The sequence below is a fragment of the Haliotis cracherodii genome, unplaced genomic scaffold (assembly GCF_022045235.1).
Source record: "Haliotis cracherodii isolate W230 unplaced genomic scaffold, xgHalCrac1.p SCAF_25, whole genome shotgun sequence".
Classification (NCBI taxonomy): domain Eukaryota; kingdom Metazoa; phylum Mollusca; class Gastropoda; order Lepetellida; family Haliotidae; genus Haliotis; species Haliotis cracherodii.
Genome location: NW_027266281.1, coordinates 6,997,126 through 7,022,449, shown reverse-complemented (window position 1 = coordinate 7,022,449; position 25,324 = coordinate 6,997,126). Strand labels below are relative to the sequence as shown.

At 40.1% G+C, this 25,324-nt stretch overlaps 2 protein-coding genes across 2 annotated transcripts; both read right to left on the bottom strand.

Annotated features, from left to right (window-relative positions):
• Positions 1-703: 703 nt before the first annotated feature.
• LOC139472888 (galectin-5-like) lies at positions 704-24,443 on the bottom strand. The gene is made up of 5 exons (XM_071255353.1): positions 24,141-24,443; position 23,364; positions 7,211-7,295; positions 1,787-1,976; positions 704-820 (listed from the first exon to the last, which is right to left on the bottom strand). The coding sequence occupies exons 1-5, from the start codon at positions 24,441-24,443 to the stop codon at positions 704-706; spliced, it is 696 nt and encodes a 231-aa protein (XP_071111454.1).
• LOC139472579 (uncharacterized) lies at positions 15,292-17,241 on the bottom strand. Its single transcript, XM_071255045.1, has 2 exons — positions 17,193-17,241; positions 15,292-16,850 (listed from the first exon to the last, which is right to left on the bottom strand). Exons 1-2 carry the CDS (start codon positions 17,239-17,241, stop codon positions 15,292-15,294), a joined length of 1,608 nt encoding a protein of 535 aa, XP_071111146.1.
• Positions 24,444-25,324: the final 881 nt, after the last annotated feature.

Here is a 25,324-nt window from a genome sequence, read left to right as displayed (position 1 = left end):
GAATTTTGAAAACCTTGAACAAACAATGTAGATATAAATATGAAAGAGGCTGTCTCACTGGTCTCAAGGGGCATTCTGTACGACAGTTAGGGCTGAAAGATAGCGACAGATTTGAAATGCTAAATAGTGTCTTATCTCTCGATACAATTGCATAAACATTTAAAACATGCCGTGGGTGGGATAAGGGACGTTCCTGAGGCAGTAGGAACTACTGCAAAAAGTGTCACCATCTCTTATGACATTCCCGAAGTTTCGTTTGTTGTGATTTTAATTAAGATTAATGAACAGGAACAAATTATCAGCAACACCTAGAACATGCGGCTGCTTCCATTCTCTCGAAAAGGAGGAAAGAAAACACAGCAAATGCCTAAATTCCCTTTTTAAATCAACAAATACCGTCCAAAAGACAATCAAGCAAGTCACAAACATAAGATCACTGGATATTTTTTTTATACGACGTGTACGTTATACAACATACGTTTTTGAAACCGCAATGTCAGCAAAAAGCGACATGAGGAGTACACAAGCAGAGTGACGTCAAATGTCCCCCATTGTATGAAAGAAACGTCTGATACTCCGCTGACTGCGCACAATGGCACAATGTTCTCATTGCTTTGTATGTCCAAAACTTTAAAGCTCTGCTGTGGGATGTTTTCGTTTTGCAGGGTTTGTTACCGAGAGTTAGTTGATCATGACAACAACGTTACATGGTGATGTACACTGCTGTGACGATGGCGTCGCCCCCGAACTTGATGCTTTCCGGAATCGCATCCGGGTATCTGTCTGTGAAGTTATGTATGCTTGATCCATCTACAGCTAGCTGCAAGGAATCAAATGGAACATCCTCGATTATCCAGTGTATTTTATTTATTTATTTACCCTGGACACATTCCCTACCACAGCCTCTTTTGGAGACGCTAGCAATAACTATCTAAGCACATTTCTATCATTATCGAAAGACATTCTGTGCAAAGTTTTTGATAGGAGACATGGATATGGTGACGTCACGTAAGAAACAAGGCTACCATGGTGAAATTATTCAAGTGTATTCATCATAGTAGAATGGAGATATAATACAATGGGTAATGAAGGTTGAACAGAATGAAAAAAAGTTGCATCTTGATTTTACAATGCAAAGTCTCATTCTTTTGTTTGAGATGACTAAATAAATATCCACTGAAAGTTACGGACAAAAGCATTAATGTATACATAATATTTGATTCTCAAAAATAAAATATATCTTAAAATTCTCAAGTAATATATTTTCGAAAATGGTAGCATTTTCATTTGGCTTTCTTAAACTAGGACGAAAGATTAAAAAAATAATAATGTAGAATCGTTGTTGTGTATAGTTACATCCAATGACTTTGCCAATTCAAATTTGTCCGCATTATTATTCTTGCTTTGGCAACGATATCCCCCTGCTGGAAGGTCTCTCCAAAGTGGTAAACTTTGCCCTGATATGACTTAAATACACTTCCAAAAGGCCTTAACCTACTTCACACACTCCTATGTCTATGGGATACCAAAGACACCATGCCTGCTGCTCAACAGGACAATGGTTTTATTACATTGTATGGGACCGTTACAATTTAGAGTGTGATATTTGTTAGTGCAGACTATCACGGCCGGGAACACCTGGAAGTCTGCTGAACATTTTGGATGGTATACAGTGGACTTCACTGCTTCAAAAACGTATATTGTCTAATTTAACAGTTGATTATACCCAGACGCAGTGATCGTGACAAAGCTCACGTAGAGGATGTTTGAAGAAACAACAACATACCATGTACATGCCTTGGTCCAGTCTTATCTCCACCAGAGACTCTTTACCCACTGCCAATGGGACCGGCGATAGCCTAATCTCTGTTCCCCACTCATTGGAGGTTTGTGAGTTGAATTCCAGCCTGTTTTCATTCAGTCGGAAGGAAATATGATACAGGACATTTCCTCCAGCGTAAAAATCTGTATGTAGTCTAAAAGAACGAGAACATATTATTAGTATATTATATACTTTGAAAAATGTTTACAGCTCGAATACAAAACAGGCACCAATTTTGGAAAACACGATGATGGTCCTACCAGTTTTTCTTTGCAATGTAGAATCCGCATCTAAGGTTTGATTAACAAAGGTGTATGGAGTTGGAGCAAAGTGATTCCGTTCTTGACGAGATTGGTATAAAGCCTGTTTGTTAGTATTTATAGCACTAAGTTTATTCCTAATGCAGGATATTAACCATCCCCAAACACACTCGCTAGATAACCTCTTTGTATACTGCATACTCGACTTGCGTTTCTTTTGCGGCCTAGTTTTGATTCAATCAGTAAAAAGTATTAATTCTATGTTAAAATATGTTTGACGGATTTTTTTAAAGAAAGTAAATGTCAAGTGAGTATGGTTTTAGCAATATTCCAGCAATAGCACGGGAGGTGACACCAGGAATGGGATCCACACATTGTATGGAAGGTCGGGAATCGAAATCCGGTTCTTCAGCGAGACGAGCGAACGCTACCCGATCGGCCCACAAATGTCATGTATTGCTACAACTTTCTAAACTCTGTAGCCTGAAACGGGGCGGACATGACATTTAAGTTTAATTAAAATGCTCGTGACTGTGATAATCGAATCACTGAAGCGGAGATGGTGAGTGAGTTATTATTTAACGTCAAAACTTTCAAAAAGTCATACTTCTTTCACAAGATTGAACATTTGTATGAACGTGCAGTTCACATTACCCAATAATAAAAATTAAACAAATACCACAAGAAATATTTTCAAATCAGTAACGTCATACGATCCAAGTCACTTTGACAGAGGTCCGACTAACGCATAATTACCCATGGACAAAGAGACCAGCAGCTTTCTTAAACGTGCCGAAAAGGAGTCACATGACAAAGATTAGATACATAAATTACTCATGTTCAAGATTAATCCTTCTCATTTCATCATGTTTGATAAGCTGTCACTCTGATAGGCATTCATATTTAAGTTTTAATTGGCAATTTTTTTATGTGAAAAGGCATGCTACTTTAGAGATATTGAATGCCACTAGATACAAATGTCAATGAAGCATTATACAGAGCCATGGAAGAAGAGTGTGTATCCCAGTGGGATTCTGGGTTACTTTAGGTACGCAGCAAGGTAATATACCATATATGCAGCCAGTTGTCGCTTCCCTTGGGTTTGTGTAACGGTTACAGCTTCTCAAGCCCGAAAGGTCGGGTTCACTGGGCGGAAGACTAGAACTACCAACCAATGAAATACATAGATACAGATAATCCGTCCTTCCTCGTCACGAGTAGTATATTGTTATTAATACCCATCGTGGTGATTTAAAATATGAATCTAAAAAGACAAGAAACAGTTTACACTTATAACAGAGGCGAAGTAGCTTTTCATAATATTCATACGCGTGTGTATTCGTGGAATTTTACCTGATCACACACAGTCTACACTGAACACTTAGATTCCGAGAATGCGAAATAGTTCGTTTAAGCAACATCAATTCTTCAACGATTTAAACAATGTAATGAATTTTGGCGATAAATATACAGTTTGATTAACAGTGATTAATGTTTAGTAGTACAACAATGAATCTTAAATGACTTGGCATTATTGTTTATACAAAATTCAAACACTTGTAGTTTAAACTGTTTTTCTCGGTCGACATGGCCGCTAGTCTCCTCAAAGTCACTAGCTCTCGTGACTACGAAAAGATGACCAAATCTCAACAACATCAAACTGTGTAAACTGATTCTACAACAAGTAAGATAAATTTGACAGACTCTTTCAAGCGAGCATATGCCTTACATTTTAAAACAACAGTAAATATACTCTTCAAAAAAAAGAAACTTGACATAGATGTAAAACCACTTTTTGCCAAATATCTAAAATAATTACATTAAATGAGAACCAAATTAGTCAAACAGAAAGTCGATGTGTCTATAAGTCGCGAAAAAGCATGCAAAGCACATAAACGTAGCGTTTGGTGATCAATTTTACAGCTTCATCCAAACGCAACCGCCTGTAAAAAACGTGCAGCACAGGATCCTGCATTTAGGCATGCAGGCCCCCCTGCTGAATGGGTATAAAAATCCACATCAACGGCTGTTCGTACAGTCCTTATAACGGCAGTAGAGGCGGTGACAGAATGCCAAGACTGAATGCAGCTCAACGGAACAACGCCATTGGGAGATTACAAGCTGGAGCAACTCAGCAAGAAGTGGCCAGGCACTTTGGCGTATCCAGACAGACAATCTCCGTACTGTGGACACGAAACAACAACACCAACATAGTTGACGACAGACCAAGGTCAGGAAGACCAAGGGTGACAACCCAAGCACAAGATCGATACATCCGACTGCGACCTCTCCGAGACCGCACTACGACAGCCACGTCTACAACCACACAGATCCCTGGGGTACGCAGAATATCAGATCAAATGGTACGCAACAGACTGAGGGAGGCTGGACTTTTTCCTCCAAGACCTGTTCGACGTCATGTATTGACCCCAAGTCATCTGGCGGACCGTCTGCTTTGGTGCCAAGAGAGGGTTAGATGGGCACATGCAAGGTGGAGAAATGTACTGTTTACTGACGAGTCCCGTTTCCTACTCACACGTGCTGATGGGCGCGCACGTGTCTACAGACGTCGGGGTGAACGTTACGCCCCCAACTGTGTGCAGCAGGTTGTCCCATTTAGCGGCGGGAGTGTCATGGTATGGGCCGGAATTCATCACGGTGGTTGGACGCCTCTCGTGCATGTGGCAGGTGCATTGACAGGTGTGCGTTAAAGAGACTTGATCCTACAGCCCTACGTTCTTCCTCACGTCAACGTTCATGGTGGACAGTTCCAGCAGGACAACACTCGACCGCATATTGCACGTGTTTGTCAGGACTTCTTACAGCACAACAACATCCAGACATTACCTTGGCCAGCCCGGTCAACAGATTTGTCCCCGATTGAGCATCTGTGGGACGAGTTGGATCGACACGTTCGCAGAAGGAATCCACCGCCCCAAGCACTTCCGGCGCTTCTTGATGCACTTCAGCATGAATGGCAGCACATCCAACAGCGTGTTATTGACAACTTGATTGCATCTATGGGTCGTGGGTGTCAAGCGGTGATTGATGCACGTGGTGGGCACAACCGATACTCACATTTTCTGTACCCCTGTGACATTAACTGTATGTTGTACGTTTGTCTGTCTAGGTGACACGATTAATGTTTTGAACATTGTGTACATTGATCTTCAAACAGTGTTTCAATTATGGTTTCTGTGTCCTATTTTGAAACAATCGCATTATATTAATATTAATCGAGTCAAATTAAAAACTTCACATTTTTAAAAGTAATCCCATATATGATATACAACGGACAAATGCATCAGAGAAGGTAATTTTTAATCATTAATGTCCAAAGAAGGATTTTAATTAACGGTGGTAACCATTATTTGTTCCAAGCACCTACGGTATTCGTTAATAACATCAACAGTTTAAATCGTAAGTCCCAAGCACGAGAATCTGATGGCACACAAGTTCAGTAGCGTGTACGGCCACCGTGTGAGATGACAACTGCCACACAACGCCCCCACATGGACCTTGTGATGCTTGTGAACACATGATTGGGAAGACGACGACATTGTTGCTGCAAAATGGTGCCAAGATCTTGTAAATTCTGTGGTTGGTTCTGGAGAGTGCGCAGACTTCTGCAAAGAGCATCCCAGACGTGTTCGATGGGAATGAGGTCGGGAGACCTTCACGGCCAGTCCATGACGTTGACTCCCGCATTCTGAAGAAAATTCCTTGTCAAAATTGCTGTGTGGGGTCTGGCATTGTCGTGTTGGAAGATCAAACCGGATCCATGTGCTGCCATAAAAGGCAGATATTCTGGTGCCAGTACCTGGTCGCGGTAAGCAGCAGCGTTGAGGTTGCCACGGATTACAAGAAGCCTGGAACGTGCATTGCCACAGAAAGCTGTCAACTTTATTCCTTTATAAGGAATAAACACTATGTATTTAGCTCGCTAAGGCTCGCTAAATAAAATGTTTATTCCTATGCAGGATATTTACCATCCCCAAACACACTCGCTTGATAACCTCTATTTATACGCCATTGCCAAATGGCCTGGGTTATCTCTAGTCATTCTTGAATTCCATGTGATATCGTAGCACTTATAAAAACACATGGTGGCAAAATGTATAGCGTTGCTTTAATGACGAGCTACATGTACGGTATTGAGGAGTTGTATCTTTTAACGTAAGAGCCAGATTATGTCGTCCCTACACACATGGTGGTAATATGCTTTGATGACAAATCTTTCAAAACTTTGCTTCAGCCAGAAATATATTTTTCAGTACTCACGAATGAAAACTTAAGAAAACATTTAATAAACTATCTACTTGATTTACTAGACCTATTTGTAAATGAAGTAAGAAAACCGCCTATTAACAACTTGAAAAGCATTTGTCCATCATGTAATCTAGAGAGAGAAAATGAAATTCGTTTCATGTTTGTCCATTTTACAATGATCTTCGAAAGAAATACATGTATATCAAAGATTATTTAATAGCAATGTCACCGATAAATGGTTTTTTGTAGTTAATTACACGACATTGCCAAAAATGGGTCATCTCTTGTCTTTCTTGATTCCCATGTGATATCGAAGCTCTTAGACCAGAAGTACAAACACAATATGTATAGTATGGCTTTAATGACTCGCAACATATACGGTCTTGAGAGTCTGTATCTTCTAACACAGATGCCAGATTATGTAGCAGGTGTGCGTTCTACTGTTAGCAGAGAAACCGTAATGTGGGTGCAATTCAGGTGACCAATGATACATCATAAAGCTCGAAGATGGCTGCCTGCAGCCTTAAATAACAAAAACCAATAAGCGTATGTGTTTGCTCTTAAACGCCACAGTCTGTCATATTCAAGCAGTATAACTGTAGCCTATAATTTATGGAGTCCGGGGCAGACAATCCAGTGTTCGATTTTATGAGCAACGACTCACACTGCCGGGGGGCTAAAGTCACCATGCCTGATCACTCGAACCGTTGCTTCGCAAGCATATGTTGCTGGGGACCAACTCTAACCTGTAATTCACACTGAGCCAAATACACACTCAAGACATGTAACAACATTCTTTGAGCGCTCGCGCTTATTCTTTTGTTCACCATAATTATGAATGCGAATATCTATTTTTTACCGATTTACGGTCGTTGGAGTGATGTTCACTGTCACTTTGAAACTCGTTGAATTCCCACAAGGCACGGCCATGAGGGAGTTCATCACTTATGTAAACAAAAAAAGTAATAAATATTTTTCACAAACACGATAATTTCTGTATCCTTTAGTCAACATTTTACGTACGACTCGCTTGCAAACATCCACCTTATAAAGAATGTTTCATGAGAAGTCGTCAATACAAACATAATTCAGACAATTAAACATGTTTGAAGGCATAATACGGGAACTCGGTTCTTTTATGTTTAATTTCCGCCTTTCATTTTGTAACTTCTTCCGGGATATCAGCATTAGTACAAGCTAGTACGAGCAGCCACACACACACACACACACACACACACACAGACACACACACACACACACACACACACACACACACACACAGACAGTCAGACAGACAGACAGACAGACAGACACACGTGCATGAACGTCGCTGTTAAAGTGTAATAATCTTGGACGCGACGTTACACCCCATTTCACCTAACTTCATTACAGTGATTTTAAGTAGTTTAATCCGATTTCTGCATATATGATCTGAGTACTAAAAAGTCATTTCCTATAAGGAGGAGTTTTCAAAGGCATGTATTGATGCTCATGATATCAATCACTGGATTGTCTGATCCATACTTGGTTATTTACAGACTTCTGTCACATAGCTGGAATATTGCCTGCGGCGTTAAACAACAATTAAACAAACAGACAATAACTTGCAATATAGCATGGGTTATTCCTTCCCATCTAGGCGAATTGACAGTGCTTCGTAGGCATGCAGTAACAAGTACTTCAGTACTGTAGATGTTGTTCTTCTTATGTTCCAATAAAGGAACACGACAAGCAGACTGTACTAGGAAATGTAAACACATTTGTTACACTTGAGATAGATAAAGGAAACCATTTATTAGTTGAGATAGGGTGTGTTACCGGAGGATATTAGGCAGCTAGGATAAAGGGGTGAATAGGCGTATAGTGTAAAGATTTATAGTACCCCCAGCTTGTAGTAGAATTCAGGAGGAAATTGAAGACACAATTATAATTTCCTGGACTACATTAACCATTGCTCTCCGTGAGATGGGATTTCGATACAGTGCGCTGGGCGATGGCCGATCAGTTTTCAGGGGGAAATAGTCCATCCTGTCTGAGGTCACATTATCTCCGCACCATTCATAACCATCACAGTCAGGACTTCCAGGTCATAAATCTGGATGAATAAGAATCATTCCACTCGCTGCATGAGGCTACCATCGACGAACAGCACCCAATGGTACCATCAGGTAATCGTGTCATTGTTTTGCACGCCATAACCCGTGATCTGGAGCTTATTTGGTAGATGAGAGCCGGTTTTCGAGGCGATAAAGGACACTGGTGATTATCATAAGGAAATGAAAGGTGGTTGGAAGATGAGCTTCTGCAAAATCTAAACAACCTTAGTGACATTGTCGTGGATAACGCCAGTTGATATAACGTCAAGAACCAGATACTGTCGCGCCATCTATGAGTAGTCTCAAGACGACCGTTCCCGGAATATATTGTCTAACTGTAAAGGGTTCGAGACAAGACATAGCACAGCATTCAAACTCACACATATCAAACGGAGGATCAACACAGCCTGGTTGAACCAGTTAAAAAACCAGATAAAAAAAACAAAGTAGATGACAATAAAACCGATCGCCCAAACGCATCACGGCAACGGCCATGGAAACCCGATGCATGTTAGTTCCGTGCAAATTTAAATGCACATGCGTTCGACCATTTCTTGCCCTATAGAAATCCACCCGGATCGGATAATATTCATTCGTTATTGAATTGCTACCACATACCAAGATTGACAAGAAATCAGCGACACCACGTCCTTGGACGATTGCAAGCTGGACAAACCGCCTGGCAAGTAGCCAGTGCATTTCAAGTCCACGTAAGGACCATATACAGGCTCCAGCAACGTTACCAGATCACCCACACAACAAACGACCAACCACGTAGTGGTAGACCAAGGGTCACTACCCGATGTCAGGATCGTCAGATTGTGTGACAGCATCTTCAAGATCGCTTTCAATTACTGCTGCGGAAACTGCTCGACAGACCATAGGGACACACCAGCGACGCATTAGTGCGGACACCATGCGTCGACGATTGACGAGCAGACACCTCCACTGTCACAGGCCACACAGAGGACCCATTCTGACACACGTCATCGCCGGGACCGTCTTCCGTGGGTAACACAGCACCAGCATTGGCGCCATCAGCAGTGGAGATGAGTCCTCTTCTCAGACGAGAGCCGTTACTGTATCACAACAGCAGATGGCAGAGAGAGAGTCTTGCAAGAGAAACCGTAATTCAGAATGTTATTCGGATGCTTGTGTTGTTGAGATAGACTCGTGGCGTGGTCCGAGCATCGTGGTGTGGGATGGAATTGATCTTGTACAGAGGGTCGGCTCTGTGGTCTTCCAGAACATCAGTCCAGGGTCGAGGCAGTGGTGTCACAGCAGCTCGGCACATTGATCAAGTCTTGAGACCACACACCATACCTCATTTGGCACATCGGCGCAATCAGAAGTTTCAGCATGATAACGGCAGAGCCCATACTGCGAGAGCAACAAGAGACTTCCTCCAGCAGAATGGCATCCGAAACATGCAGTGACCTGCCATCAGTTCCGATTTAAATCCCATTGAGCATCTGTGGGACGATATTCAAAGACGGCTGAATGACATCCGACCAAGGCCGACAACTGCAGCTGAACTGCGTCAGGCGTTCCTCGGGGTGTTGGCTCAAGTGCCTATGGCCTTCATCAACCGCCTCATGCATTCCATGTATCGACGTTGCACGGCAGTCATCAATGCACATGGCGGACACACGAGATATTGACTTGTGATGCTATTTTCTCACAGACTAGTGTTGTGTTTCACTTTAAGAACATTTGACACTTTAATTTCAACCTTGATGATCAGTTTTGCCAAGTGTTATCCTTTTAATATGTCTCAAAGTATGTTTAGTGTGTTATACAAATAAGGTGTATCATATATCTATCCATGGTGACGTTTCTTTTTGCGATATTATATTTTAGAGGTCACTGTCAGTAAAGAATAATTAATACTCGGTGGAAACTTGGTTTCTTTTCTCTGGTATGGTTCTTGCATGAGGTGACATCGCTTTCAACATGATAATTATATCAAGGTTTTTTTTGTTCTGGTGATGTGAACTGAAATAGGGTTCAACGTCTCGCCCTTGCGCGCGTGTGTTGCTGCTTGTACTAGCCAGGAGTTATGCCGTGCCACAGTTTAACATGAATACTCCACTGAGACCACAGGCACTGGAGGCAGGTGAGTGATAGGGTTAAAATACCACCTATATACATAAAGAAACAAGGTACGTCACCCGCCATATTGGCCAATTTATAAAATAACGATGTTGAGCAAAAACAATAAAATGCGAGGGAAGTAACGTTTGCAATATCTTAAGGACGATCTAATCATACCATCTACGTGCATCAAACCTGTTTGTTGTCCTATTTATTTGCGTAATCTCATTATTTTATCGTCTGACCGGCGAAACGCGACTGTCGAGAACGGAAGTAAACAAACGACCACTTCCGGGATCCGCACTGAATGCCGTCCTGCTCACTGATTGGTCAGATCGATATGATCACAACAAACACACGTGTTGAATGTCACATTTTGATGAAATCATGGTTGTTTTGAATACTAGGCAAAATTTAGCTTTTAAGTTAGTGTGTGATGGTCACAATGTGGTAGTGCTTGGCCAAGCTGGTACTGGCAAGTCATCCTTAATAAGGGAAATGCAGTCTCATCTCAAAAGTATGGGGAAAAGTGTATCTGTAGTGGCAAGCACAGGTATTGCTTCCACACAATTTACCAATGCCAAAACTCTCCACTCATGGGGGGGTTTGCAAGATGGACATCTCAGCAATGATGAATGCCTTCAAAAGCTGACATCACATACTGTCAATGTGATTAAAGAGACAGATGTCCTCATAGCTGACGAAATGAGTATGACCAGTGCTAAAGTTTTTGAGCAGGTAAGGAATTTTGACTGATTAATACATTAATGATATTATATCTTAAATGGTGTTTCCAAATGTATTAGAGTACATATAACACCCTTTATAGCTAAAAAATACCAGTCATATAATTTAGGTATTTAAGTATCTTACTGTTGGTCCTGTAGCTATTTCAGGTTTATTTACAAACCAATATCCTTGATCATTAAATTTTATCATAGAATTCACAAATATGAATGAATGCAAACTTACATTTCAAACATTTAATTATTTCCAATTGAAAATGATCATCTGTTTATTTTGTAATACTCAGCAGTACATATATAGATATTCAATACCTGCATAATGCATTTCTCTTTAATGGACTCTGTTCTTTTAACTACACAAAAAAATATCCTGGTCCTCAAAATTGTTAATATGTCTAAAAGCATACGCATTAAAGATATGTGTTTTAAAATAATCTGTCAACCTACTTCATGTTGAATGCAAATTAAGGATATTATTATATACATACAACAAGACATCAGTGAATGGTTAATGCAAATTTATTTGACATAACTACTGTATTTTTCAGCTGGAGTTTGTATGTCGCAGCGTAAGGGGAGGAAATATCTGCTTTGGAGGTCTTCAAATAGTGTGTGTTGGAGACTGGTTCCAGATTCCACCTGTGGCAAATAAGTCCTGTAATGACCCTGGAAAACATTGCTTCACCTCAAAGATTTGGAAATCAGTCATGAAGCACAAAGTTGAACTGACAGAGGTATTGAGGCAAACTGACATAGAACTAATTAAAGCTGTTAATGAGTTAGAGAGAGGAACACCTACTTCTGCCACAAACCTGTTTTTGAAGAAATTAGCTCGTCCTTTAACCCCTGGAGACAAACCTACAGTTCTGTATGGAACAAACTTTGATGTTGACTGGCACAATGCTGCAGAGATTAATCAACTGCCAGGACTGGGGAAAACATACAAGTCAGTTGATACTGGAAATGTGAAAAAATTGAACAGTATTACTGCCAAAAAAACACTATTCCTGAAAGTAGACTGCCCAGTAATTCTAGTAAAAAATGTTAGCAAGGGATTTGTCAATGGGTTGCAAGGACTTGTTACGGAATTAGAAGAAGATGGGCCCACAGTTAAGTTCCCAAATGGAACACTGAAACTCACAAGAGATACTTTTTCTGTCTTTAATGTGGATCAGAATTCAAATGAAGCTCAACGTTGCCAGTTTCCTATTGCCCCTTCCTTTGCTATCACTATTCACAAGGCACAAGGATTGACCATACCTCGCCTAGTTGTTAACTGCAACCATATCTTCAGTCCGGGTCAAGTCGGTGTTGCCATTGGGCGTGCTGTTGACACAGAGGGACTGCAAGTTCTGCACTACTCCCCTGAATGCAGCAAGAAACATACAGATGAAGTTTATGACTTCTTCACAGAGCCTGGTATTCCAGTGAATGAAGATATCTCTTGCTGTCATGATGTATGCATAAACATAACTAAAATGCCTATAAAATTGTAACGCATAAAGCATTTTGTAAAGCTCATTGTATAAACAATTACATCTATACATTCCAGATTACATTCTGGAAGTTTTCTGCTCAGAAAAAATAATTATGAATTGATTTCTTCAGTTAAAAATTATTACATTCAGAAAAGTATATTTTAGAAGTCACTTTATACTTACTACTACAACATGAATGGTCAACTGAACTTTGTAGATTCCATTTGTTGCTGGTGATGCTGGTGATGCTGGTGATGCTGGTGATGCTGCGGTCCATATCGCCTTCCCAGATGATGATGACTTCGATGATGATGACCTGCAGAAAATAGCGAGATGGGAAGATGAGGTTGAACATGATATTCAGCATCAGGTGAGTACTACTAATGCAACAAATCTTTGACAATTTTGGAAAGTTTAAACATGCATTCTTTACATGGTTACATGTACATGGTAGCAAATGGTGTTCGTACAGTCATGTTAATTTTGAGTTTGAGCCTAATTTGTTTGTGGTACTTTTTATTATGAGCTGTAATACTAAATAGTAACATACCTTTAATATCATTATATTAATATATACCTTATAGTCTCTGTGTTATTTTTGCAGCCTGCAGTTTCAGAGACATCCAACAGTGAACATGGTGAAGCCTACAATAAATACACGGTAGAAGAAGTAATAAAAATAGTAAATTCCTTCAAGTGTGACTTGACCATGACTTCAGAACAGAAAATGATGAATGAGAGCATAGATGTCATCACTCAGTTTCCAGAAAAACTTAAGTTGTTTTTTAATATGCAGTTCAAGAAGCTGACTGACTTGAAAGGGGAAGGAAAGGGTACATTGGTCAAGGAGGAAACTGCCTTCCTACAGAAGTACCACTCTCATCTAAAATCAGAATTCTATCAGACATGCTGCAGAGAATTGTTTTCACCCATACCAGTTTACAAGCTGCTGGCTGGACGCATGATGACCTATGTCAGAAAATCTGTCGAGGATGAGGCCAAGTCTACCAACATACAAGAGGAGCTCACACCACGTCAAGTTGACATCCCGGAATCTGGAAACAGTAAAATTAGATATGTTGGGGGATATGCAGTGGCTAAAGTCAAGAATAAGTACATGAACCTAGTACGAAGTGCCCTTTCCTCTTACACAGTGTTGGATACGAGCAGTAAAGCCAAGGTGGATCTCTTACAATCAATGGTGGTTCCTCATGCAGAAGTCATTAACAGTACTAAATATCCTGCCAGTCTAACTGAAGTGTCAAGGAAGCAGAATTTAACTTTTGGTCTTACAAATATTTCTGATGAAGTTTTTGAATTTTTCATGTCTGTTGAAAGGAAAAGGGTTCCACTGTATGAGGACAAATACTTGCAGAGGTACAAGTCAGAGCTTTTACAGTATGTCCATACCACTGTGAAGTCAGACAAGGACTTACTAGAGCAGTTTTGCAAACTCTTTCAGGAACTTGGCATAACCTGGCTTCATACACTAAGGATGGACACTCCAGATGAAGCTGAAGAAGTCATACACTATATGGCACAGGGCAGCGTAATTTTGGTAGAGCTTTATGGTGAAATAATTGACAAGTACCTGAGTGTTACTGATGCAGAGTACAGGAGGAATCTGTTGGCAGAACGAGGAAGGAAGAAGACAATGGAGCACCGTAAACAGGTTCTTTTACATCAGTCATCAAAAGCATCATCTTCGTTACTTTCAATGTCAACTCTGCAGCAAGATGAAACACCTGGATGTGCATCATCACACTGGAAACTAAAAGGTGCAGTTATGCAGGACAGAAAACAGTTGTCAAGCTTCACCAAGGATGAACTCCTCCATCTTGGAAATGCCTATGGAGTAAAACTAAACAAAGTCAAGAAGAAAGACATGTTAATTGAATCACTTTCAGAACGGATACTAGCTGCAGAGTGCATGACAAATCCAAATATGTTAAACAGTGGCAGTCAACAGTCAGACACGTCAAAACTGGTACTTACCTCGCAGGTTAGCGCAGATGTTCCTTGTCAGTCTACCCTCATGGATGAACCTCTCCCAAGTACAAGTGACCAGGCAATATCAGCTGCAATTCAGACCGAACCAGACACAGCTAAGTCAGTCCTACCTGAAGAGGAACAAGAAAAAATTAAAGGAAAAGGGAGTGGAAGGGGGAAAGGGAAAGGAAGAGGAAAAGGAAGAGGAAAATCAAAGGGAAAGACAAAGAGAAGCAGTAAGAGGAAGAAAGCTGATGAGGATGCTGATATTGATCAGGATTTCTGTGGAGAATGTGAAGGAATGTATCATGAGGAAGATGAGGAGCCTTGGATGGGATGTTGTATGTGTGGTAATTGGTACCATCGGTCATGTGGTGGATTGAGTGACGATAGGAAATGGGCAGAGTATTCAAAGGAGGGTGTGACATGGCACTGCCGTTTGTGTTCATAGGAATTTGGGGAAATATTAATGGGACATACTAAACATATGCTGTTAATCTTAACTAAAAAGACTAAATATTTCATTACTTACTTACATCAAACTTTAATTTTTTTGCAAAGGTGACTGAATGGCATTGCTCCTGTACTTTGTAAGGTGTTACGCCTGGAAGCATTAGATTTGTTAGAGATTGTGCTCTGCCCAAGAATTATGCTATTGGTAGCTGTTCGATACTGATTGTAATTTGGGTTGGCTCCTGATCCATGATATAATCCTCTCTGCTGGGAAAAGTGATTTTCAACAATATCACTGTTGATGTACAGAGGTGTCAAAGTGATTTTCAGATCTTGTGTGGCCACATGAGCAAGCTTGCAGAATCCAGAAAGCAGGAATTCTACATCCTCTCGTGTTTCCCATGACATAAGATGTTGCCTAGTTTCACTCTCTTCCCATTTCCGAAACCATTGAAGAATAGTTCTCAGTTGATGAAGACGGATGTCTGTGAGATCTCTTATTGGTCTCCTGTCATGGAAAATACTGATTAGAGTACTGGTTTGTTCCAGAAGATCCACAGCTCCTTCAAGGACGGATGAACCATGTCCAAGATTCTGTTTGTACAACCTCATTAGAGATAACATGTTTGAGTCAAGAACTTCTTCAGCTAGATGGTTGCGCATTAGGTCAGCTTTGTTAGGATGAATATGATCATTCCCAAGCTTGTGATGTATGGAAAGCCCATGTTGCTTATCCCACTCATAACTGTCTATCCACATTTTCCACACAATTGGATGGCCATTGATGGTAAGCTCCCTTGAATGCCACTTTTCTGGACCACTCTTCAACAAATTATTTCTGATTTTTTTGAACAGGTGACTTGGATCTGCAAGAAAGATTACAGGATTGTCACTGAAGGGATTATGTGTTGCCATGTCAAATTGTCCTGGTGATCCATCAAAGTGAAGTTTGATAAAACTTCTATTGGTTGATGCTCCATCAATGGATACATAGAGAACATGAAATCCCCAACTTTCTAAAGATGAGATTATGTCCCAGAATGATGAATATAGTTGAGGAGCATTTGCCTGAGTTGTTGGGAAGTGAGCTATGGGAAATCTAAATCCAGTAAACCCGTGGAATACATATTGCAAAACATGATTAGCAAACGAAGTATCTCCATTTGATGATTTTACAATATCTGGAAATCCAACAAGTTTGATTTGGCCTCCTTTCTTGACAATTTGTAAGTCCTCTTGAATTGACATTTCATCTAGGACAAGACCACCATAGTAACCATGTTTCGGTAAGTTCCTGCTACATGCCTCCATGTACATCCACTTAAAGACATCATTATTGGTGCCTGCATGTTGCTCAACAACATTTTTATATCTTGAGAGAGTGGATATTGAGGGCAGTACGAGGCATCCACTTTTGAGTAACTGTTCATAGGTTTTTGGACTCCTTGTCCATAGAGAGAGAGTCAGCTGAATGATATCGCTATCCCACCTCCTTGAGTGCTTGTCATTCACACTTGAATTTTGTAGCTGTGCTTGTATCAGCTTTAGCTGACTTGAACTCAAGTAAGGAGCCTTTTCCATGAGTATGGATATGACATCAGACTGTGAAGCATTAGTTTGTTCATTTTCATAATTGGGCACATCTATATCAGTAGAGGTAGGTTCATGACTTACCAGGTTGTCAGGTACACAAGTAGCTGCATTATGAGACAAATGTCTGACTACTGTTCTGCAGTTTGTGCATGCTGTGGTGGATTTGAAACAGTTAAAGTTAAGAATCTTGTGACAAGAAGTAGAATAAACTACATATTCATTGTCACTGTTTTTTTGTATCACATTATTCTCTTTTTGTTCTGTGGGAAATGTCTTATGGACAACACCCTGACAAAATCTAACTGCACTTAAAGATGCTAGTAAACCATCAATAGAAACTCTATCCATACTAACTTGATCACAAATTCCAGAGTGAGAGATAACACTTTTACCTCCCAGAAAAATGTTAACTTGTCCAACATCTGACAATTCAACTTCCATAATGACCCTGTTTCCATTACATTGTAAATCTGTGGACTTACCAAATCTTAACAAATGATCAAAACTTTCAAGCACAAAAAATCCACTAGGTAGATAGGATGAAATTTTGGTAAAGGACATTTCTGTTTTGTCAGTAGTATGATTTCTTTTGCCCAGTCCCTTGTAAACATACTGATACTTAGTCCAGTCACCTGTCCTCCTTTGCTTGACCTTTGTCACTGAAGGGAAGGAAGATATGACATATCTTCCGATAGCTTTTCTGTCAATGGTTGTGTTGCCAAATTTCTCTTGACATGCACTTATAAGATCATCAGTCAATAAAGATTCACTTTTATCTTCAGTGTAATTTTGATGCAACCTAAAAATAATTTAGAATAGATGATTTGATGTATAAATAATGACTAACATGTTTTGTCAAGACAATTGAAGTATAAGTTGAAAATAAATGTATATGATTATGGTGAAACAAGTTCCTTTTAGTATTTTAATCATTTAAAATATACTTTTGACATGGTTTACTTGTAATAAATGACAGAATAATTCATAAAACAAATACTAAAAATGTTTTCTTTATCAGTGTTTTTGATAATGTTCACATTAAGTATTTTGTTGAACTTTAGTATCAAAAACTGATACTTTAATAGAAATAGACCAGAGATGACTGTATACACATATCAAATAGAGTAAGCCAAAAAATATAACGTTATTATACTTACCAAGAAAATAATTTTGATTCTGTCATTTTCGTGGATGGCAACAGTGAAAAAACTCGCACATGTGGGTTTGTTATGGGTTTCAAATTTCCCACCAATATTGCACAAATATGTCGACTGACCAATCAGTGAGCAGGACGGCATTCAGTGCGGATCCCGGAAGTGGTCGTTTGTTTACTTCCGTTCTCGACAGTCGCGTTTCGCCGGTCAGACGATAAAATAATGAGATTACGCAAATAAATAGGACAACAAACAGGTTTGATGCACGTAGATGGTATGATTAGATCGTCCTTAAGATATTGCAAACGTTACTTCCCTCGCATTTTATTGTTTTTGCTCAACATCGTTATTTTATAAATTGGCCAATATGGCGGGTGACGTACCTTGTTTCTTTATGTATATAGGTGGTATTTTAACCCTATCACTCACCTGCCTCCAGTGCCTGTGACTGAGACCAGCCCTTGCTTCATCCCCTTAATGCATAGCGCCAGGCAGAGTAATAAAAGGTACCTCTTTTATGTCCTTTCGTATGACGCGGCCCGGGGTCGAACCATCAGCCTCTCGGGCCAGACACAGTTTCTCATTATGCTTTCTCCCCCCAGTCCAAGCCAAATGATCCCAATGAGTGATAACGTAAAATAGTGTTAATGTACTGTTACAGTCAATAGCTTACCTGTCTCACAAGATGCCCGACCCAGTCGATCTAGATAACATCTGGACATTGGACAAGGTTTCTCCGAGCAGGCGCCAGCGAGTGGCTATGTAAAACAATACATTCATATGGCGTTACGGGTGCTTACAATACACAAAACGACTCAGTTGGACGTACAGCCAGCTGAATCGGGAAATGTAAAATGTTTCAAAACCAGTAATTCTACCAGCTGTTTTGACATAGATGAAATGCGACTTCTCCCTCTAACCCAGCCAGAACTTTTCGGAGAATGTGAAGACTCTCCAACACTGCAGCCTTCTGCATTACAAAGATTGTCAGAAGGGCTGTATTCTTGGCAGCAAACCTGGGTACTCTAGTATTTGCTGCTAGAGCATATTACAGAATGACATTTGTTTTGTTATCTATATGGAGCTTGTAATCTTTGGTTTTGGTTTGGTTTGTTGTTTAACTCAACAATATTCCTGCTATATGACGGCGGTCTGTAAATAATTGAGTCTGGACCAGACAATCCAGTGATTTATATCATGAGCATCGATCCACCAAATTCGGATCAATGACATGCATCACACAAGTCAGCGAGTCTGACCACCCGATCCCGCGCGTCGTCTTTTATGACAAGCATGGGTTGCTGAAGACCTATTCTACCCCAGAATCTTCACGGGTCGACTTGTAATCAATTATTTTTTTTAAATTATTGGTACTGATAGTGGGGATATACCAAGTCCTGTCTGATAGGTCCAATTGCTGACCAATTAAAGACACTGTTTCTTTTATTGTGCTTTCTGAAGATAATTGCATTAACAACAACCAATATGAACTTTGCACCAATCCTCTCCTTCCATTGCTTAAACTTCCTTCCTCTGCATATGGCATTATATGGTGGGGAACAATTGATGCAATGGAGAAATCTCTGTTTGTTATTGGTAAGGATAAGTGATTGAGGGAAGAGCGAGCGTGGTGCGATCTTTTGCCTGACATGATTATTCGTGTGAGGGTGTCAACACACGATACCGACGTGTGCAGCATGAGTATTTGTGTCTACATTTGTATTCTGCCGAACGTTTGGCTCCAACCTGCATCCCTAAGTACGGGTAGGCCTGAGATGGTCAAAATCTCCTTTCCAAGTAAACTATTCTACAGTTGTTGTTTTTGTACTTGTGTTCAGGCAAGGTCAGGCTTTATATATGTTGTAGTGACTAATTTAGCTCGTCAAACATAGACAAATATAAGACAGCAGTAAGACCGAACACATCCCTAGTGGACATTTTGTACACATTCAAAATGCTAAACATAAACAATTTTATGACAATTTTATGAATGATTCACTGAAAATCAGCAAAGAAACCAGGTATTCGTGAAAAGGGTAGATGTGGCCTGCTCAGTGGTGTTCTTTACGGCTATTAACATTTAAAACAAAAGTAAACTACGTTTATAACGAACAGACTTATAACAAACTTTTTTGTTTGGTCCCGGACACTTGACGTATATAAGCTGAATAGAGGCTTATAACGAACTACGGTTATAACAAGCGAAAATGTGGGGACCCTTTGAGTTATCTATAACCGTAGTTTAATGTAATCCATAACACATTAAGCCATATCACTTTGACCCGACATGTTCAGAAATTTAGATTGTATGAAAAAAAGGGTCAGAAATATGTGATTTAGCCCTTCACTTCAGGAATATTGATCAGTTGAGATCACAACTCATGTGATAATTATAAGGAACCACTCTGTGTGTTTAACAAGTTGAATGAACGTTTTGTCAAACTTAGCGCACCCTTTGTTCGACCTGCCTTGCCTGTTTGTACATTTAACTATCCAATTCAGGGGGCAAACAGAGATGAGGCACAGTCAACAGGATTAGTCCAAAATGCCACAGCACCTATGCCCCAAACACCAAAAGCTTAGTAGTTCGCCCCTAACATTCATGACTTTCTTGGTTGAATAAATTGCTTGTTCAATACATACAGTAAGGATTAGTCAATAAATCGTATTGCATCTGCAGCAACAAACTGCAGTGTGACTCTGGGTGTTTTGAGAGATGCCAGGATTTGCCTGCATGTTGAAAAAGAGTAATCAAAACATGCAGTAAGGATGAGTCAATAAATCGTGTTGCATCTGCAGCAACAAACTGCAGTGTGACTCTGGCTGTTTTGAGAGATGCCGGGATTTGCCTGCATGTTGAAAAAGAGTAATCAAAACATGCAGTAAGGATGAGTCAATAAATCGTGTTGCATCTGCAGCAACAAACTGCAGTGTGACTCTGGCTGTTTTTAGAGATGCCAGGATTTGCCTGCATGTTGAAAAAGAGTAATCAAAACATGCAGTAAGGATGAGTCAATAAATCGTGTTGCATCTGCAGCAACAAACTGCAGTGTGACTCTGGCTGTTTTGAGAGATGCCAGGATTTGCCTGCATGTTAAAAAAGAGTAATCAATAAATGCAATAAGGATGAGTCAATAAATCGTGTTGCATCTGCAGCAACAAACATCTGTCTGGGTGTTTCGAGAGATGCGAGGATTTGCCTGCATGTTGAAAAAGATCTAGAGTAATCAATACAACTATTGTTTTCCGACTCTTCCCCACTTGAATGCACCAAGCCAGGTTCCCCATGGGGATAGCTGTAAAACCCTGTGTATGGTTATGGCTGTTGTCTCAGCTGTTGCCTGGTAATGCTCGTTGAGGAGGTTGTGTATTTATGTTTAATCTGATTTGACCTTCAAGGACCACACACTGCCAGGAAAAGCAAATGCAGTAGTAATTATTAATGACTATAACATGAAAACTATTGTCATTAGTATTGTACTTAACACTGGGAAATAATTGAAACATCTGACGGCCCATACTTCAAATGTAGCGCGTCTACCAGCCATCATTAATTTTAATTAATCAGACTGAATGGAACAGTTGTTGACAGCTTCTTAGAATAGGCTGATTTATTTATGTAAACAACTGATTGAAATTGCAGAAGATTCCACTGGGATGTCGTCTGTAAATACATCAAGTGACTCTTCGGCGTAAGTCACCAAACCCTGGTGGAATAGAGAAAGGGACGAGAGGCCAACAGGCAAAATGACACAGGGTTAAATATAGAGAGAATCTCCCTCATTCTTCAAACTTGTTCAGTTTGTAATCAGTAATTAGCAGTGTCTTAAGTGAAAAAAGTAGTGCTAACAGCTTCAGTAACAAAGCCATTGGTGATGTCATTTGATTGTGACGTCATGGTAACAAATGACGTTACAATGGTCTACAAAGCATTGTGTTAAGAATTGACCTTCACTTTGTGTGAGTTCATTGGAGTATGAACCTGCATAGAGTGAGGGCCAAACTGCATGAACGTCAGAGCTTGCTTTCATTTCTAAAATGAATTGATATACTTCGGTAACGCCTTTTTGTGCAGAGTATAAATGGTATCAACATCAGATGACCTATTCCTTCATTACGTCCAGACAAGTCACGTCTGTGTCTACCGCCAAGGTTTCGAATGTACAATGAATGTTCGAATATAACTTTAAATCGTTATTGTACCCTTTCACATAAACAACATTTACTTATGGCAGCCACTTTGGCATTATGACCTTAAGTCATGATCAGATTGTGTCATAAGTTAGCATTTGATTGACACTGGTAAATTCATGTTAATTCATTTTCGCATCAAGCAAACTTGGTAAACAGAAATGAGGTAACCTCAGCTTCCATGATCCCCTAGGTTTTGAGATATACATATACGTACAGTTGACATAGGGATTAAATGGCAAATGTTAAAATTTGATCAACTACAAAAACAATTACCGTTAATTCTCGTTAATATAAAAAATGGACGGCCAAAAGAGACTTTACCATAGTTTTAAGCCGCTCTACTAAAAGCAACAAAAATAGATGCATGAAGTAAAATGTATTGAAAAGATCAAAATCTAAGCGAAATCAGCCATTAATATAACAGTTATACAGCTTTAGATATTGTCATGGCATTTGCTTTAAATGAGGTGGTGTAGCAGAAACAAGTTTTCAACGGAATGGACAAAGGGCACACACATCTAAAATCGCTCAAGTTTAATCTCACGTCACAAGACTGGCCTGTATGGGTCTTGGCGTTGTGGTGCTGACAAAGGACACCGCGTGGCAGGTGTTATAGACTTGGTAGAACAATCGGGCGTAAAATGGCACCAGTGGTGTTCTCTCCTGCTCACAAATTCCTCCACCACACAATAACACCCCCCTCCACCATACATCACGACCTTCTGAACGCAAAGTGCAGCCGATCGTTCACCCCTCTGGGGAGTAAATACGCTGTCTTGCATCAGCTATGAATAGACAGTCACGTCGCAGCCATCAGTCCGGGCACATCTCAGTCTCTGACGACGATGTTGCCATGTCCCTAAATCCTTGATCCCTGAGTCGCCTGGCCATTGTCTGACGACTAACCATATTCTCTAAGGCAGACGATGTCTTTGTCAGAAATCGATTCCGGATATTGCAAACTATGCAGGTACCGGTCTTCAATGCGCGTAGTTACCCTGTTCGTGGCCTATCTGATATATGTCCGGTCTGTCTGTAACGTCCATCAGGTTAGGCACAGTAAAACGGGAGCAACTAAATGTTCTTGCAATGTTTTCATGGGTGGCTCCCATCTGTATTATACCAAGGTCGCGTTGGCGTTGTTCGGGTGTCTGTCGTGGCATTTCAGGGGTGTTGTTTGCCAGTGTGTGTGTCTGACATGTGTCATTTATATACCCTATCATGGCATATATTGTCGCCGGGAAGATGCCTTTCGTTTGGCCTCAGTGTACAGTTATTAGATGTAAATGTTACTTCTATAAGAAGTGATATGATCTTAAAACTGTTTATAAGGAAAATAACTGAAGATATTATTCTATGACCAGAAACCAGAAATGTTTCATTTAATGAAATAGGCAGTGTTAGAATATCCCTCTGATACATTAGTCATTAACTCGTAATATACAAGTGATACATTAATTAGACATCTGTTTAATGATATATCTGTAAAACTTTGGAATGTCTATGTACATGTATGTATTTATCTATGACACTTCTTTGAATACAAATTTAGTTTTGCTAAGAATGTTTATAAAACTATTCTGTACAATGTTTGGTGTAAATATAAAGGGGGCAGAGATAGTTATACAGGGGAAACCTTGTTAATAAATCCCCACTATACACATACAGGGTTGAACTGACACTATATCTCCCTGTCGAGGGGATTAAAATCTAGTTTAACATGTTTTCTATAAATGTAATGATGATCATCATGATTAACACGACCATCATCATCAACAACATCGTCATCTCCATATATATTTGTTTTATTTTGACGAATTTCGACAATATGCGCTGTGAACTGTGGCAGATTTTGTCACTCGCGACAGTATATGCCTGGCGACAACATGTGCCATGAACGTTGGCATACATGTACATAGACCCGCGACAATATATGCGTAACATAGGCTTATTGTGCGTTAAAAATAGCAATAATTAATAATATAAGAGTACCTTAGGCCAGTGGTTGATGTCACCGAAGAGAAATCCTGCCTGCGTTGTGATGGCCACCTGGTCACTGCTGTTGCTGTTGAGTTCACAGATGCGGGTCTTGGTCTCAAAGTTGAAGGACATGCAGACTGAAGACATCAGACATGCTGATGCACAGGAATAGAGAGACTGTGATCTTACTTTCCTAAATACGTAACGTTCAATATGCGCATCTACCGCCACAACAGAAGAGGCGTTGAAGCAAGTGCAACAACCTGATCCTACACCAATCAGGAATAGGACTGTGGTAAAAAGTCTTAAATACATTTCTGTTTTCTCAGAAATGAGATCGTTAAGAGAGAAGTATTAATGAAAGTTGCTGACGAAAACGTAGTCCTTGTAGATATATTGCCCATCTACCCGTCCTCGGTTATGATATGCTGAGTGGAACATTTCTTTGTGAGCTTACTGTGTTTGGCTTCAAAGATAAGACCACCCCTTTTAGAAACAGTACTGGAGTTTCGCGTCACTTCTACATTACTGATTATACATTAGGGGGTCTTAGATATTCTCTTTAGCAAAGTAAGAATTGATTGAGGGAGGGATATAGTCGACCAAACCTCTTACATCATATCACCATTGTCAAAGAATCAATATAACTAAATTTTCCATGGATGTGCTACGCTTGAAAGTCTTTAAGGAGAAAGCCATGAAGCTTGCAAACAATGCTTTACAGTTAAAACATGGTGCTCTTTTGTACCAAACGACACAGGGAAACAGACAGAATAATCGATTGCAGTACATAGAGTTTGTTAAGTTGCTGAGTTCAGATTGAGGACTGGCAGCATGACAAATATGACATACTCACACTTGTTGCGAAATTCCGTTATTTGGATTCACAAGCATACACAATGTACTGACAAACCAAGATTCATTATCCCAGGAATTTAATTCAGGAATTTTCATCAACGATCGTAGGATGCTGGCTCGCGTAAAGGACAGCCTAGCGAATTCAACCATTGTATATATGGATAGTTTTTCAGTAAAAATGTAAAAACACATTTTCCAACACATTGGTGGAGGGGGCTGCTTGTACTAGTCCGGATCTTCCGCTCACAGGGCAGACGTGCTCGACCACTTGACCATGGAGGCGGTCTTCTTCAGAAGGGTTATGACGATATATAAATTAGATAATGACTAATTGAGCT